At 44.1% G+C, this 19,182-nt stretch overlaps 2 protein-coding genes across 2 annotated transcripts in view; both read left to right on the forward strand.

Annotated features, from left to right (window-relative positions):
• The window catches only part of LOC311232594 (tripartite motif-containing protein 14-like), a gene marked incomplete at both ends in the record, with an annotated part of 407,443 nt that extends 401,543 nt beyond the window's left edge, over positions 1-5,900 (forward strand). Inside the window, one exon of the mRNA XM_084319454.1 lies at positions 5,681-5,900. Coding sequence (XP_084175580.1) covers positions 5,681-5,900 — 220 coding nt within the window. The remainder of the gene's footprint in view (positions 1-5,680) is intronic.
• A 5,783-nt stretch (positions 5,901-11,683) lies between these two features.
• Positions 11,684-18,634, forward strand: LOC311231333 (F-box only protein 48-like; the record flags this gene model as incomplete). The annotated part of the gene is made up of 2 exons (XM_084317887.1): positions 11,684-13,106; positions 18,473-18,634. The coding sequence occupies exons 1-2, from the start codon at positions 12,804-12,806 to the stop codon at positions 18,632-18,634; spliced, it is 465 nt and encodes a 154-aa protein (XP_084174013.1). The 5' UTR covers positions 11,684-12,803.
• Positions 18,635-19,182: the final 548 nt, after the last annotated feature.

The raw sequence follows: 19,182 nt of genomic DNA on the forward strand, positions 1-19,182 counted from the left end.
TGCATCATTCCTATCTCCCCATAATGAACTATGCGCATTAAAATCCCCACACCAAACTACTTTACCTCCTACCCCTTCCCACATTTCATCTAGCTGTCCCATCTCAATCTGCCTACATGGATTATAAAAATTTATAATTTGAATACTGCCCTCTGCAACCCAAACTTCAATACTAATGTACTCCAACTCCCTACCTATTCTCACCTCCCTATATTGCAACCCTCTCTTTACAAAGGTAACACACCCTCCTCCATTACCCCCCTCCCTATCTCTCCTAACACCAACATATCCATATATTACAAAGTCTAATGTGCTCTTAAGCCAGGATTCCTGTATGCAAATCACATCTGGTTTGGTACTTAGATCTTGAACAAACCCTTTAAACTCTTGACCATTCGCAATTAGACTTCGTGCATTCCACTGCAAAACCACTAGGGGTGACGTGGACCTATCCATGCTGGCATAGAGGTAGACTCCGGAGCTTCACCCATTCTACTGAGGTCTTTATCGATCTTTTCCCAAGACAGGCCACCCAAATCTAGAAATTTACCAGCCCCTTTCACAATGATTTTGATCCTCTCAGTTCTACTCTTAGCCTGCTCAGTACAATTGATCACATACGCTATAAACAGTACCAACTTCTCCAGGTTAATCACCCCTTGATCCACCACCATCCCTGCTTGAACCACTTCTTGCCCCCGTTGGTTTCCCACCTCACTACTTTCCTTCTTATTCTCTAGATCCACTACTTTCACAGCCTCAGCATACGTCAAGTTATTAGCTGCTCTCACCTGTTGCACAACAACCGCCTTTTTACTGACCAGACATCCACCATATCCAGCCGTATGATCCCCACCACAATTACAGCATCTCCTCACTGCCCCCTCCTCACACTGTCCATATTCATGATCACCCCCACACTTTCCACACCTCCGTCTAGCCCTACATACTGCGGCCACATGACCAAACCTCTGACACTTGAAGCATCTAGTAGGTGGCTGGATATATTCACGTACTGTGAAGCTCATGAACCCTACCTTTACTCTCTCTGGCAACGTTTTCTCACTGAATTCCACCATCACCGACTTACTTTCCACCCTCACCCCATCCCGCCTTGCCATCAGTCTTTTCACACCCACCACTGTACCTCCTTTAAGTGTTCTTTGAAGAAACCTCAAATCTTCTCCCAGGGGCACCCCTGAGATAACCCCTCTTGCGCCTCGTTCAGCAAACTCTCTCACCTCCTCTAACCCACGCCCGCAAATCATCTTCGCTCCCATCATTCTATCCTTCTGCACCTTGTCCTTACACATTACCAACAACCTTCCATCTCTCAACCGCCTTGCCCACTCGACTTCCCCACACACCTTCTTCACCCCCCCCAGCTAACTCCATAACCCCTATATCACTTAACTCAATTCCTTCCTTAAACTTAACTAGTACCTTCAAATTCTCCACCTGCTCAGACTTCTTTCTCACATCCCTACCGTCCTGCACATCCTCCTCATCCTCCCGTTCTTTCCTCTTATTCTCCTCCCGCGCACTGCCTTCCAAACCCTGCCCACGATTCCCTTTACCTTTCCCTTGCATCTTACTACCATCTACCTGCTCTACTTCACCGTTATCATTTCCCCCTTCCATATCCTACTCATTCCTATCCTAAATCTAATCCAGATCCAGTCACAAATCAGTCTTACCAAATCCGCCACGACTCTCCTCGCACTACCAACAAACAAACTCGCTCTCAGGTGCATTGATTGCTCATCCACCTGCCGCGTCAATTCCCGGACTCTCTCAGTCACTGACTCACAACTAGGAAGTGTTTGTTTCAAACTGAAATACGCGCTGACGTCAGAGCCACACCCACAATAACCCCAGCTGGCCACACTACATCCAGCTTTTCTGTGATGAGCGTGTTGTCTGTCTTTATGTTTATGTTTGAGAATCTGGTTTTAAGTTTTTTACTGCAGCCTAGTTGGTTATTGAGTAATTTCCAAAGTTCACGTTGTTTGTTTTTGTTTTCCTCGGTTTTGTCATTTATGATTTTTTTCTGGTTTTCATAGCGGTCAGTATTTCAGCGAATCAGCGTGCATCCACGGCTCAGCGGGATTTTTTATCAGCTGTCTGAAGCTAAACACACACACCGATCACGTCGAAGGTAGGTAGAGAAATCACCACAAATCAGCGACGTATTGAGAAATAAGCAAATGCATATTAATTCGCAACGAACTATTGACTTATAATGTGCTAAAATAAACGTTGTACTATAGCTGCTATTCGGTAGAACGAGCCAACTTGGTGATCACGCCGAGTCTTGTAAGTACTGTCTGTTGTATGCTACATGAATGAATGAATGAAAACTTAATTTAACAGATTGCAGAATGGGTACAATACAGTACGGCTCAATACATACAATTGTTAAGGGGATGCAGACCTGAGAAAGACGTTTGTCTTGTTTCCATCAGGGTCCCCCTGGGCCCTGATGGAAAGTACTAGAAGAGCTGTCACCAGTAATGCAGGGTTCCCGCGGTACCTGGAAAACATGGGATTCATTTTTTCATTTTCCAGGTATGGAAAGGCATGGAAACTGAGCAAAACTGACCAATTACATGGAAATAGAAACAGTTGTCCTGGAAAATTTTATTGGATGATGTGTAATAAAATGTAACTATTGAGCACAGAATTAACATGAGTTTATAAAAACCCTTTACATGTGAACAGCTTTTACTGTAGATGGAAATGGATGATCCCATATTGTAGAGCATGCTCTTGGCATCCTATATGGTATATTGGATGTTGGAATTTGATGCAGGCAATTTGGTGACAGTGAAACTTGTTATGCAAGTTTATCCTCAAATGTAAGTAGCTGTGTTTTAACTGTGTGGTAAACCTGGGTTTATCAACGTTAGTTAGTAAGCAGTGCAATCTTTCAGCAGTCAGTCTGGAATTAATGCATGCATTCAAAAGTGCTGAATAAATGTTTTATGGGCCCATAATAGTGATTATTAATATTATTTAAGTTAAGTTTAGCCATAATCATGTCTTTTGCCATAATCAGGTAGCTGAAAAAAATATATACATTATATATATATGTATATTAATCATTTTCGGCCTTTCGGCATTCGGTTTTCGGCCAACTGTTTCCTATTTTCGGTATCAGTTTCGGCCAAGAATTTCCCTTCGGTGCATCGGAAACCCATTGGGGGGTGCGTCAGCTAGGTCGGGAGGTGACAGGGGGGCGTCTATATTAAATCCAGCCGAAGAGTGCTTCCGCATTGGCGTCATCACTTAATATGGTACCTGGAAAATCAGGAGGTAGTATGGAAAAAAAATTCAAGGCAAGCGTGGGAACCCTGTAATGATAACGAGTTAACGACCTACCTAAACCTACCTAGTCTGCCCATATAACTCTGTATGATATCATGTACAATATTGCTGTATATGCCATATATTTAGATTTATACATACCGTATATTTATCTACATATGTCTGTACTGTACTTGCATATAATTGCAGTAATACTTTTTACATATCTGTAGATACCACCAGTATGACTTACTACCATAGTGTATTTATCTGTATTGTCACTGTACATAATAATACTATAACACTGTAATACTAACTGTAATACTAACACTGTGGACTGTACATTGGAGGTGGTTGAGTGGGTGGGGGGGGGGTTGGGTAGGAGGGGTGGGTGGGGGACACTGTACAACTAAGCAAAACTGTACATTGGAATACTGACAACCATACTTGGTAATTTACTGTACATTGGAGGGGGTTGGGTTAGGACATTTACAGGGGCCAGTTTCGAATTGCAGTCTCCTGTAGGTGTTCTGAGAGTGGTTTTGAAAGTGGGTATAGTGATTCGCATTCCTTTACAGCTTTGGGTAGGGCATTCCACATTGATGTGGCATAATTGCTAAACGTGTTTAGTCCCTTGTTTGAGCCGAATCTGGGTTTAACATGATTTGTGGAGCTCCCTCTGGTGTTGTGATCGTGGTATTCATTGACCTTTGGGAAGTATTTTGACATGTACATGGGTACCTTGGTCGTGTAGTGTATCTTGTATTGATTGATTGAATTGATTGATTGAAAACTTTATTAACAGATTGCAGAATGGGTACAATACAGTACAGCTCAATACACACAATTGTTAAGGGGATGCAGACCAGAGAAAGACTTTCGTCTTGTTTACATCAGGGTCCCCCATTTTCAATTCATAGTGTAATAACTAATAATAATGTGTAATTGTGTAGTGTGTAATTACTGAGAAAGTTGCCATCGTTAATATAGTACGGTACTTTGATTTAAATGTCTCAAGCTATAATGTTCTGTGCAATAATATACATTTCCTTAGGTGTTTTTTTTATTTACATTTAAAAAAGAAAATTTATAAACCTTTGGAAATTTTACCCGGAGACAACCGAATGAAACCAATAGATAAGAGGTTGCTGTTACAATGTCATAAAGATAATAAAACCCCACGTTATCAAAATAGATTTGACTGTGACGTATGGGAATTCTACTTGGGTCAAACTTTAGCACAGTATTGATGTTGGTATCTTTTAGAAAACAACACGTTCTGTTCCTTTTTTGTATTCCAGTCCTGGACGAGCTTCACACCTGACCTGACATGTCAACTGTCTCTACAAGCACCATATACAAGTAACCACATTTTAATACAGGCTCCTTTCTGTTTCCCCTGCCCTTCAAGATGTTAACATTTGAATCTGTACAAATTCTAATTAACAATTTACTTTGAATTGCCATACTTGGTTTGAATTACTTATATGTTATAGAAAGTGGAGTATACACACACAGTCAATTTCGCAGAGTAGATTTTACTCAAACTGAGTACATTTTACTCAAACTGAGTAACATTTTACTAAGTTTGAGTAGTAGTAGTTGAGTAGTTTGAGTAAAATTTACTCTGCAAAATTTACTCTGTGAAATTTACTGTGCACTAAGCCTAATATCTCCCTTGGTCTGAAGCCTAGTAAGACTAATCTCCCTTAGGCTGATGCCTAGTACGCCTAATCTCCCTTAGGCTGATGCCTAGTAAGACTAATATCTCCCTTAGTCTGAAGCCTGGTATGCCTAAAATCTCACTTTAGTCTGAAGCCTAGTAAGCCAAACCCACAGCAACTGTATGAAGTGTGATATTTGTATTTGATTTATCAAGATTAAATAAGTAGAGTTTTAGTCACCAAACATGAATGTTGTGAGTGTACCTCTCTGCTGTTCCAAGAACTAGCTATTCAGATGGAGCCCTAATGTTTCATGGCTTTAGAAAATAACTTAACTTCAATTCGAGCAAATACTAGCTTCTCTATTGCATGTGTGCCTATATTGGGACAGAATTATTGGACTGGAGGAACTGAATATATTGCTATTTGCTGTCTCATTATTAAACGTCAGTTTGTGCATCACTGTAGGGAAAACAGACATTAGTATAAATCTGATTCTTTGGTATAACCTGCATCTGAATCGTTCTGATACAGATGTTCCTATGGTGTCTCAGGTTCAGGTTATATAAAAACACATACTAATAATTATAGAGCCAACGTTATAGTTGTTTGAATCTTTGCCCCAGATTCAGGTTATATAAAAACAGATGGTATATAAAGCCAACATCATGTAATCTTTCTAATACAGCAGTTACTATTGTGTGCCCCAGGTCCAGGTTGCCCAGTGCAGGTGTGTTCGAGTGTGGTTCCACAGGGCTGGTGTTTGGAGTGGAGGGGGAGAGGGAGGTGCAGTACGAGACCGTCCAATGGGACGAGAGCCTCCTCCAGTCAGCTGGCATGACTCCTGCAGGTCCTCTGTTCAGGATCCAGTGTCCTCAGGGCTGTCTCCCAGCTACAGCTCCCACACTGTTTAACTTCAGATTCAGGTAAGTCAGTGTTTGTTGATGACATATTGCTAATTATTTGCACATTATTAATCTAATAACCTTATGAAACGGTAGCACTTTGGGCGACATTGTTGACATGACATTATACAAAACTATATAATGCCCCAAGTCTTCATACAGTACACTCACAATATTTGAATAGATGAGATTCAAAACACAATGTTTATTATATATTAATAACAACAACAGGAGAAGACCAGGCCCATTGCAAGTTGCTGTACTCTGTCGTCTACTCTAAGCCATCCTAGGTTGTCAAAGTGGGCAGGGGTGAGGTGGGTTCTAGGAGTAAGGTCAAGCAGTAGTCTGACCAGTTTGTTTTGAGATGTTTGTAATTTAGTTTTTAGCGCCTTTGAGGTGCTTTGGTACCATGAGGTGCAAGCATAGTCATAGTACCCTTGAACGAGTGCTCCTGCCAGAGTCTTCACTCTTCAGGGTATTCTTGTTTACCAGAGAGGAGATCCGGTACAAGAATCGAGTTTGTTGGTTGACTTTTTTTATTACATTGGATGCCATTTTGTCACAGGAAAGATTTGTACTGTACTTGCATATAATTGCAGTAATCCTTTTTACATATCTGTAGATACCACCAGTATGACTTACTACCATAGTGTCTTTATCTGTATCACTGTACATAATAATACTATAAGGGCCAAACTTGATTTAACAAAACAATAAATCTATAAGCCCTTGAGGAGGCTGCTACCGGCTAAAAACCTATAATTGACGCGTCTGTGGCCGCTGTTGTAACCGTCTGGTGAAAGGAATGAATGTCCACAAGGTTCGTTCCAATAACACCCCAAATGGGTTTATTTACCACACAAACGTGATAAAACGCAATTGCCAAACGATACCTTTCAAAAGAACAAACAAAACACTTTACCCTACAAACAAAACGATAACAAACAACGTGCCGTGTCGACGTGACAACTTGACGACTTGACGACTTGACGGTCAAAAACTGTTTGGCTCTACCGGTAACCAAACACACCTGCCTGTCATCAGTCCCGTTACTCATTAAGTAGCTGAGTATGTCACCTACTGGTGAGCAACGGGTACTGATGCCACAAACTCATTTTGGCAGGCTGGCAGGCACAATGTATTACAGGCAGAATTCATCATAAATACATAAATCCAAACAAATGCATAAAATATAACATATGGCACTACAACCATGTAAATTGGCTCTTACACGCCGGCCTCTAATTGTTAAATGTCATAACATATAACAATTATAACATAAAATGAAAAACAAAAAGAGCCAAAGTGTGCCATATAACCACAAAACAAATCAATGCCATATAACCACAAAACAAATCAATATTTGAGACTATCGCCTCGTGCATAACAAACTTCCAAGCCCGGTCAATGGTCATTCCAAGATCAATGTCTTGGCCTTTAAGCACCGAGCACCCCAAGCCGTTCTCGTCTGGGAAGGCCTCTAAAAACTCTGCAGAGGAGCTGCAGAGTTGCAAATGTCAATGAAATCTCCCGCCATCTTGTCCATTGGCGCTCAATGTCATTGGGAATGTTTTCATCCCAGCTGCACACTCTTCTCCACAGTTTGAGCAGCATGGACTTGGCAGGAAGTGTAACTGGGCCAAGGAAACTCAAGGGATGGCACACCGAAATCTGGTTGTTCAGTGAAGTTCCCAGGTTGCTCAGTGTCTCTTCCAATCTGCTCACGGAAATCATATTGACAGTGGCCACTGAAATCCCATTTTCAGGACCATTATTTTCTTGCAGGGGGCCGTTGACCACCCAGCCCAGAACAGTTCTCATAGCATACGGACCATTTCCACGGCCGTTGATCACCTCCCAAGGTTCCAATAACCTGGGAGCATTGGTACCAATCAATAGATCAACATTTGCCTTTATGCTGGGAATTTGGACATGGGACAGGTAAGGCCACTTCAGCAAATCTTCCTGTGATACAACATTGTCACTTGTCACAGGCATTTTCCTTTGTGAAAGGACTTCTGGGAGGCTATAGAAAGTGTCCCCATTGAGACCAGAGACCTCCAAACCTTTCAGTGAGGTACTTGATACCACCTGCTCCTGGCTCAAAGTGCGCAGAAGGAAGTTAGTCTGTGGTCCAGTCACATCCAATGCACTCATTAAATGCTCAGAACAAAATGTTGCAGAACTGCCAGGGTCGAGAAAGGCGTATGTTTGCAGTATCTTTCCATTTGTGGACTTGACTTGGACTGGCAGAATGGACAGCTTACAATTTCCTCCGCCGGCCCCAGTAAGACCACACGTCTGCGTGGCTATAGTGACACTTGACTTGACAGCTGAAGTGACACTTGCAGATGAATTAGGCTGCTGGTATGTGCTGAGGTAAGGCCTGTCAATGTGAAGTACGGTTGGATGTTTTTTCTCACAAACCTTGCAGGTTAGGCGCTTGTCGCAACCAGCACTCATGTGACCGGAACACAAACATCCGAAACAAATCCTATTTTGCTTTATGAAAATAATTTTATCATTGTGGTTCTTGCCTTTCAGCAGCGGGCACTCTGACAGAGAGTGATCCTGAAAGCAGCATACACAAGACTCAGATTTCTCCATTTCAAAATCCTGCCCCCTATGGACAGAGCCTGAATTGACTTTGAAATCATGTCCCCTATGGACAGAGCCTGAGTATGCTCTGCTATCCTGTCCTCTATGGACAGAGCCTGAATTGGCTTTGGAATCATGTCCCCTATGGACAGAGCCTGAATATGCTCCGCTATCCTGTCCCCTATGGACAGAGCCTGAGTCTGGGTCCTTGGAGTCCAGACGTGTGACAGTTGTAGCAAAGCTGTTGCCTTCAGCTCTGCCAAACTTGTACTGAGGCTGGAACTTGCTCCTGTTGCTCAATCCATCCTTTATGGTTGGTTTATCCTGGATGTCACCGAAAAGTGGGTCAGAAAGGATCCTGACCTGACGTTCCACGAATGTGACCAGATCATTAAAAACAGCTCTATGATGTCGTCGCTCAAGTAGCTCATAAGCTGTTGTCCTCCATCTTTCCCTAAATCGGTAGGGCAGCTTGGTTATAATCATGCGCATGTTGGTAGGCATGTCAAGCTCCTGCATGTGTTGCATCTCTGTCATCACGTTGCAACAGTTGCGCAGGAACAGAGAATAGTCCTGTAGTGCCTTTACATCTTCAGCCTTAACTGCGGGCCAGGCCAAGGCCTTTTCGATATATGACGTAGCGATCTTAAATTCATTCCCGAAATGTTCTTTCAGGAGACCTTTGGCCATGTCATAACCACGGTCTGGCATCATGTGCTGACAACTCCTTACCAGCTCACGTGGTTGTCCTTTTGTGAACTGTTCCAAAAAATATAAACAATCAGCTTTGTTGGCCTTTGCTTCAATATTGTGCTCAAAGGATCTTATGAAGCTCCTGTAGTGAAGCGGGTCACCATCAAAGGCAGGGATGTCTCTGGATGGTAGAGACATTGTGAGCTGTTGTTGCACAAGAGCATTAGTGATTTCATTCTGCCGTTGCAGGACTGTACTCAAGTCTCCTTGAAGTTGTACTTGACAAGGTTGATACAGTTGTGGTTGCACAGCAGCTCCACCTTGTGGTGGCATTTGAAAAGGTTGATACAATTGTGGTTGGACAGCAGCTCTACTTTGTGGTGGCATGTGAAAGAGGGGTGGTTGTGCAGCAGCTCCACCTTGTGATGGCATGTGAAAGAGGGGTGGTTGTGCAGCAGCTCCACCTTGTGATGGCATGTGGAAGAGGGTTGGTTGTGCAGCAGCTCCACCTTGTGATGGCAAGTGGAAGAGGGTTGGTTGTGCAGCAGCTCCACCTTGTGAGGGCATGTGGAAGAGGTGAGGTTTAACTTTTGGTTTGACAACAGGCTCTGGCATAGGAATGCTGAATTGCTGTGCTGTCGGATTTAGCACAGTATGGCTTGAATGAGGAGGTCCGGTGTGATTTCCCACATGCCTTTGGCTAGAGGTTCGTGACCGTCTCCCTGCATCTGACGTAGTATGCAGAACAGCCAAATGGGCAGTGGATACAGCCAACTCAGCCTCCATTTCAAGCTGCTCCTTTTTCCTCCTTAACACTTGCTCTTGATCCTCCAGAGCTTGTCTCTCCTTTAAGTACGCTGCTTTCACCAGCAGTGATGCTCTTTTAGCCTCTGCTATGAGGCGTTCAGAGCTGGCACTGCTACCACTCTTTCTGCTGCCTTGTGAGCGTCCAAAGGAGATATTTGAAATACTGTCATTTGGTTTCACATCATCAACCACTGTTTGTATGTTGTCTGGGCGCACGTCCTCTGTGGGTGCACTGACAGTGTGCACCTCCCTTGTGTGCACATCCTCTGTGTGCACAGCCTCTGTGTCTACACAGACAGTGTGCACATCCTCTGTGTGCACAGGTTCTGAGTGCACTTCACCCTGGCTATTTGTAATTGCCATATTTTGTGCCAGCCAACTCTCAACAAGCATGTGGAAGCTTTCCAACGTGTTTATTCTTGACCCAAACCAGGCAGTTTGTAATGTATTTTCGTCCGGGGACATAGTTGACGTATTCATAAATTCATTTTGTACAGATTTGGCTGTCTCACACAGCCTTACATATTCACATAATACATCTTGTACCCCTGTCACGTCAGCATTGTGCATAAATACCTCCATCATTTTGTACAACTTTTGTGCCTTATTTAATATATCTGATCTTTTATTTTCCAATTTTCCCAATTTTTCCATTACAGCCTTTAAGGTCAGTTTAATTTCCCTTTTTTCCATTGTGACAGTTTTCACAGCCGCCTCTGCACCGACGAGTTGCTCATTATTAATGTCTTGATTGTCATCCGCAACGCTCATGTTGACAATCAGCAGTGAAATGATTGAAGCAATAACGTTATGCCCGGCGCGCACGAAGGGATTCAAACAGTCAACGATAGTTGTGCGTGGCGCACATAACGGATTCAACGGTGGCGCGCACAAACAAATCAAAGTTAACGGTAGACTGGTACGCACAGTCTATTTTCAGCTACCAATGCATTGGACTTTATGCTCGCAAAACGTAAGAGTTGTGTGCACACATTTACCATGGCCAAAAAAAGGGGTAGCGCTACCTTACCTCGGCTTGTAGCCTACCACGGAAAATGTTGGCAGCTGACGTTGGGTACCGTTGGTTGTAGTCGGAGCTCTGATGAGTAGGTTGACGTTCAGCGCTTCTCAGCTCATGGCTATGTTGACATCCAACAGCTGGAACTGCGCAAATCCCACGCAGTCCTCAACGCATCAGCTCCGCGCGCGCATCAAAGCGAGGCTGAATGGCTTCCCCGCTGTCCTCAACGTTTCTTGTTGCGCAAAGCTTAAACCTACTTTGCTCGTCTTGCTGTGGTTCTGGCTGATCCACTTTACTGATGAGCAAGTTTTTGACTTGCTTTGCTCTTGGTGTGGTTCCCAATCCACCTTTATACTAAAGAGCACGAGTTTTTGACTTGCTCTTCATGTGTTCTCAACGAGCACTAGTTTTTGACTTGCATAAGGGCCAAACTTGATTTAACAAAACAATAAATCTATAAGCCCTTGAGGAGGCTGCTACCGGCTAAAAACCTATAATTGACGCGTCTGTGGCCGCTGTTGTAACCGTCTGGTGAAAGGAATGAATGTCCACAAGGTTCGTTCCAATAACACCCCAAATGGGTTTATTTACCACACAAACGTGATAAAACGCAATTGCCAAACGATACCTTTCAAAAGAACAAACAAAACACTTTACCCTACAAACAAAACGATAACAAACAACGTGCCGTGTCGACGTGACAACTTGACGACTTGACGACTTGACGGTCAAAAACTGTTTGGCTCTACCGGTAACCAAACACACCTGCCTGTCATCAGTCCCGTTACTCATTAAGTAGCTGAGTATGTCACCTACTGGTGAGCAACGGGTACTGATGCCACAAACTCATTTTGGCAGACTGGCAGGCACAATGTATTACAGGCAGAATTCATCATAAATACATAAATCCAAACAAATGCATAAAATATAACATATGGCACTACAACCATGTAAATTGGCTCTTACAAATACTATAACACTGTACATCTGATTAGCACTATTATCCAGTAGTACTCATTTATATTTTATACCCAGTTTAATAACCTGTGTGCATTGTATATTACTATTGCACTTTACTGTTACATTTGCACTCTGGTTGGATGCCTTAACTTAATTTTGTTTTACTGTGTACTTGTGCTGTATGGTGACAATACATTTTTTAATCTATAATCTAATAGTTGAAATCACACACATTGGTGTGATTAGTTTATACTAGAGAGCAGGTTAACGTAGCTGGTTGTATTTACACAATAGATACAGGTTTGGCATTGTAGCTAACACCTCGACCAGGTGCAGTTCTTGTATCGTTCTTGTATCTATAGACGGTTTCACTAAAATTATGTTGCTAGGGAACAGAGCATATAGTTCTGGAAGCTTCAAAGCTGCCAATGACTTCACACTGGAAGAAGTTGAACCATCAAGAGAAATGTGGCGCGGTTAACTAGCATTACTAATAAAAAGTATAGTTCAAGCTTTATAAAAATTTATAAATAATTTTTTTGACATCTGCAATGTAATACAGAATTATAACAGATAACACAAAATGCCCTTAAATGATTAACATGTACATGGAATACCAAGATAATGCACCGACCGGTACATTAGCAGTACCTTCTAGGAGAAAAAAATAAAAATGTAAGAATATAGAAGATAAATCAAAGAGCTCCCTTTGTCCTCTCGCCAGGCCGTCATTGTAAATACAAATTTGTTCTTAATTGACCCGCCTGGTTAAATAAATAAACAATATTGTTCTTCTTTCTTTTTCCAGGGAACCCGTTCGAGCTCAACCACACTGTGGAACCCTGAGCTATGCAGCATGGGCCGGAGAGGAAGCCGCCAAATCTTTATTTTGTCTGTGAAAGGGGTTCCCGCTCGACGTCCGCCGAAGAAGAGACCCCCCCCCGCGACTTCGCCGAAACGTTGCCGAGAGAAATGAGCTTGAAGATCTTCGGCGAACTGGACACCGAGAGCCTTTGTTCCGCCTCGCTGACCTGCAGGCTTTGGCGTCACCTCGTCCAGGACGATGAGCTCTGGAGGAACCACTGCCTGACCATCAGGGCCGACTGTCAGAGGGAGGTGGACAGAGACAGACACGACGGCTTCTCCTGGAAGGTAGGGGCACCTTTCAGCTTCGTAGCTGCACTGGGTCGTTTGGAGGGAAATATGTTTGACATTTTTTTTTGCAGACATTTGCAATTGACCTATCTCAAGTTCCGCCCCCTTACCTCTCTCAGCTTGACAGAGGAAAGCGAAGCTTGGTGGGTCCAGAAGAAAAATAATATATTTAGTAACCTAGGAGATAAGAACAGGTAGGGGCGGCTAAGTGGCGCAGTGGGAAAGGCGCTCGCCACTAATGCAGGAGATGCTGGGTTCGAGCCCAGCTCTCGGCATTGCTACCAGCTTGGCTGGTCGTTCATACTAACGCAATTGGCAGTGTTAGGGGTGGGAAGCTGATGGGTGGGGATCGGACGTTGTGGACAGCGACTCCTACAGGTCAGTTGGTGCGCCTGCGCAGTAGAATCAGGAAGCGACGGGGGCGGCGTGTCCCTCCCACGCAGACCCTCGCCGCTGAGAGATCGCGCTGTGCAGGTGAAAAGATGCGACGGCTGCTTCCTCGAGTACCGGAGGGGACACGTGATGCAAGGATTCGTCCACATTGCAGCCGGCTTGTGGGAGGCATGGCCTAACAGCGTTCGAGACAGGGGAGGGTAGAATTGGATGATACGAAATTGGGGATGGGAGAAAAATATAAAATGGGAGAAAAAGTAGATAAAAAAAAAGAGATAAGAACAAGATAAGTCAATTGCAAACGTCTCTCCAAACGACACAGTGCAGCTACAAAGCTGACCTGAAAAGTCACGGCGCTATTTCCCCCAGATCCCCTCCCTGCTGAACAGGCGCCCCGACCAACCAGTAGGAGTTGCAGTTTACAACGACAAGGAAGGACACATACGAAACCAACGAAAACCCAGTGATATACGTTCACATTTATGAACCCTTTCACTACCACACTACTGAAGGTTAACCCTTTCACTACCACGCTACAGAAGGGTAACCTTTCACAACCACACTACATAGGGTTAACCCTTTCACTACCACACTACAAAGGGTTAACACTTTCACTACCACACTACTGAAGGTTAATCCTTTCGCTACAACACTACAGAAGGTTAACCCTTTCGCTACCACACTACAAATGGTTAATCCTTTCACTACCACACTACAGAAGGTTAATCCTTTCACTACCATGCTACAGAAGGGTAACCTTTCACAACCACACTACATAGGGTTAACCCTTTCACTACCACACTACATAAGGTTAACCCTTTCACTACCACACTACAGAAGGTTAACCTTTCACTACCACACTACAGAAGGTTAACCTTTTACTACCACACTACAGAAGGTTAACCCGTTCACTACCACACTACAAAAGGGTAACCCTTTCGCTACCACACTACAAAGGGTTAACCCTTGCACTACCACATTACATAGGGTTAACCTTTTCACTACCACACTACAAAGGGTTAACACTTTCAGTACCACACTACAGAAGGTTAACCCTTTCACTTCCACACTACAGAAGGTTAACCCTTTCACTACAACACTACAGACAGTTAACCCTTTTCAGAACTACAAACTAAATTACGGCAGCAGACTGTACATCTTTTTTTTTATCCACTTTTTCTCCTTATTTTTCTCCCATCCCAATTTCGTATTGCCAATTCTCCCCTCCCCTGTCTTGAACGTTGCTAGACTATGCCTCCCACTGGTCGGCTGTAGTGAGGATAGAAGCCTTGCATCACGTGTCCCCTCCGGTACACGAGGAGGCAGCCTGTCGCATCTTTTCACCAGACAGCGCAGACTCTGTGGCGAGGAGTAACGCGTGGGAGGCTCACGCTGCCCCCGATACTTCCTGTCTCTGCTGTGCAGGTGTCACCCAACCGACCTGTAGGAGTCGCTGTCCACAACGTCCAATCCCCACCCATCGACTTCCACCCGCTACCTCTGTCAATTGAGATAGTATGACGACTGGTCCAAGCCGCAGGCAATGCTGACACCGGGATTCGAGACTGGAGTCTCTTGCATTGGTGACAAGCGGGAAAAATAGCTCGTTCCTCGCTGATTTTGGTGACTTTCTAGCGTCCATTATTCGCTTGGACAGGGTCTTGCTGATTGGAGACTTTAATATCCATGTAAACAAGAGCTCTGATAACTTTGCCACTGACTTTTTAAATGTTACGGACTCGTTTCATTTCACCCAACACATCTCCGGTCCGACGCATTGCAAAGGCAACACGTTAGACCTTGTGTTCACGATCGGGTTAAAAGTCAGCAATGTTAGCACAGAGGAGTTATTGGTGTCCGATCACAGCTGTATTTTGTTTAGCCTAGCGTTCGATAATGACTTTGTTCCATTGAAGTGTGTAAAAAGCTCTCGTATTATCAATAGCGCAGCTATAGATAGCTTCCTTGCTAGCTATGATAGAAATGTTTTGGTGTCCTCTGTTGATGACGTTGATTGTCTGGTTGACAAATTCAACACACACTGCGCGGCCATTTTAGATGACGTAGCGCCCCTAGCAACACGCAGCGTTCGTCCTGTGAACCCCTCCCCCTGGCTTGACAACAACATCTGTGAGCTCAGGCGTAACTGCCGCAGAGCAGAGAGACGCTGGAAAACCTCTCATTTAGAAGTTCATCGGCTATACCTCAAAGAGCTGAGGGCGGCTGAGTTTAATAACTCAGTAAAGTCCGCCAGGGCTACCTATTTCAGTAATTTAATCTCATCCAACAAGCACAATCCCAGAGTATTATTTAAAACCATTAACACACTTGTCAGCCCCCCCCCCCTACACCAGTGCTGTCAAATGAGGACTGTAACCGCTTTCTTCAATTTTTTGTCACCAAGGTTGCAAACATAATGGCAAACATCACTCCCTCTCTATCCCCCCTTCCCCTCCATCCCACCACTCAAGCATCCCTGAGCGATTTCTCACCTGTCTCTCTGGATGATCTCACCATCTTAGTCACCTCCATGAAGACCTCCTCGAGCCCCCTAGACATCCTTCCTACATCCATGTTTAAGGAAGTTTTCTGATCTGTTGGCCCCAGTCTAGTCACTATCATTAACTCATCCCTAGCCTCTGGTTCTGTCCCAATCTATTTTAAGGAGGCAGTCGTACAGCCACTCCTAAAAAAGCCCAACCTAGACCCCACCATCCATAATAATTTCAGACCCATCTCCAAGCTGCCCTTTGCATCAAAGGTGTTAGAAAAGGTTGTAGCCAACCAGCTCACCACCCACATGTCACAGAATAACATCTGTGACAAATTCCAATCTGGCTTCCGCAAACTCCACTCCACTGAATCTGCCCTTCTCAGAGTATCCAATGATCTCCTGATGTCTGCTGACTCTGGTGAATGCTCTGTTCTGGTCCTGTTAGACCTGAGCGCAGCGTTTGACACGGTCAACCACAACATCCTTTTGGACAGGCTCAGGGAGTGGGTGGGCATCTCTGGGAGCGCTCTAAACTGGTTCGCCTCTTATCTGAGGGAGAGAACGTTCTCGGTGGCTGTGGGTCCTTTTAAATCTGACCCCACCCCTCTCTCATGTGGGGTACCACAGGGATCGGTGCTAGGACCACTCCTCTTTGCCATTTATATGCTTCCCCTAGGCCTCCTCATCAACAAATTCACCGGCATTAAATATCACTGCTACGCAGACGACATACAACTACTCTGCTCTTTTAAACCCGACAACTTGGAGAAACTCAGCCTTCTCCAGGAGTGCCTGCTCGGCATTGAGAGCTGGATGGGGAGTAATTTCCTCCAGTTAAATGCAAATAAAACGGAGGTGCTGATCGTAGCAGCTGAAAAGACTGCAGCTAGAGTGGCCACTCACTTGGGGTCCCTTAAAGACAACATACGTCCCCACCTGAGAAACCTGGGTGTTGTCTTTGACCAGGCCATGAACCTAGACAAACATGTCAAAACACTCAAACGCACCTGCTTCTTTCACCTCAGAAACATTGCAAAACTGCGCACCATCATATCTCACTCTGAACTAGAACTATCCGTGCATGCTTTTATTTCCTCTAGGCTTGACTACTGCAACTCACTTTTCACCTGTCTCACCAAATCATCCACAGATAAACTACAAATGGTCCAAAATGCTGCAGCCAGGCTACTCACAAGGTCAAAAAAATCATGTCACATCACTCCCATTTTGGTATCCCTGCACTGGCTCCCGGTACACTATAGAATTCACTTCAAAGTCCTCACTTTCACTTTCAGAGCACTTCACGGTCAGGCCCCTATCTACATCACGGAACTCATCCATCCCTACACAAACACCCGCTCACTCAGATCTGCCGATCAGCACCTCCTAGTGATCCCCAGGACCAGGCTAAAAACTAGGGGTGATCGAGCCTTCGAGGTGACAGCACCAAGGCTCTGGAACGCTCTCCCCCTGGACCTGCGAACTGCCCCATCTGAGAACTCTTTTAAAAAACAACTAAAAACACATTTGTTCAGTCAGGCTTTTAATCACACATAGGCGCCTTTTTTCTGTTCTATAGTGTTGTTTTAATTAGTGACTCATGATTTTATCCAAATTCTTTTATTCTACTTTTTCTATCTGGTTTCACTGTTTTTAACTGCTGTTTGTCTGTTGTCATTTATTTCTGATTTTGTTTTTATTGTGTTTTTATATTAAGCTGTAGTGTAAAGCACCCTGTGCATTCGTGCTGTGAAGGGTGCTCTATAAATAAAGGTCATTCATTCATTCATTCATTCATTCATTCAATCTCTGCTACGCCACCCAGCTGCCCCAGACTGTACATTTTTGTAAATGCTAGGGAGAACAAATGTGTTTTAAGATGGGACTTAAACATTGGAGCGTTGGGGCCAGCCTAATGTGGGGGGGCAACTCGTTCCAGAGTTTGGGGGCTGCAACCACCAACGCACGGTCCCCCCTGTTTTTTAGCCTGGATTTGGGGACAACAATAAGGAGGGACTGGTCAGCAGACCTCAGAGACCGTGATGGGGTGCAGGGGTGCAAGATCTCTGTGAGGTAGGGTGGGGCCAGACCATGTATTGCTTTATATGCAAATAACAGGATCTTAAAATGTATCCTAAACTGCACAGGCAGCCAATGAAGGGAGGCGAGGACAGGAGTGATGTGCTCCCGTTCGTGTGTCCCTGTCAACAAACAGGGATGTAGATTTTAATGACAGAAATCTATTACAATCCTTTTTCTTATTGACATTTATTTATATTTCATAGATTTTAATGACAAAAATCTGTTACAAATTGTCCGCGAGGTTTTAATATAAACTCTCTGCTCATTTTATACCTGTCTATAATTGTGCCAATTTTGTGTCTACATCATTGCCGTGAAGCGCTCAGCGCTGCAATTCTTGTATGAAAAGTGCTATATAAATAAAGTTTATTATTACCATTTCTTTTAATAACAGGCCACCTTGGTGAGGTACTACCAGAGGAGCTTCCTGAAGCGTGATTGGCTGAGAGGACGCTACAGCAACGTGCGCTCCGCAGAGGAGCTGAGGGACACGCGCATGTGCCCGCTGGACGCGGAGGCGTGGGGCGAGATCATGGAGGCGGAGTTTGAGAGATAATGTTAGCCAATGAAATTACTTCTAGAGCACACTCTGTATTTTATTTTAGTTAAAGGTGCTATAGGTAGGATTCAGCCACTAGATGACGCACTAGAGCACCAGCATGTAATTTATCCAATCAGGTGCATTCCACGTGGGAGAAATGGGAAGTAGGGTGTCTCTGTTGAGTTTGTCTTTTTGGCTGGACAGAAATCTAAATTTTAAACACCACATTGAAGCCGTGAGTATATGTGCCAGATTTATACCAGTTTGCGACTCTTACAACCTCAGATCCAGTGCCTCCAGGTACCTGCTGTGCGGACTGACGCTGGAAAAAGGAGTATTTTTTTATTTTGGTCCTTGGTCTTAGAATCAAATCAAATCAAATGTATTTGTAAGGCCCGACAACACACGTTAATGTCCCCATGGGCCGCACGCACACGTCTTCTTTAAACAAGTCAAGAAGAAACATCACAATAAATCAAGAACAAAACAAAAACACCATGAAGTCCAAACATTTTAAAATAAATAAATTAAAGGAATGCAACACTCCCAGACATACCCCACGC

The sequence above is a fragment of the Notolepis coatsorum genome (genome assembly GCF_963971535.1).
Source record: "Notolepis coatsorum genome assembly, chromosome: 7".
Lineage (NCBI taxonomy): Eukaryota > Metazoa > Chordata > Actinopteri > Aulopiformes > Paralepididae > Notolepis > Notolepis coatsorum.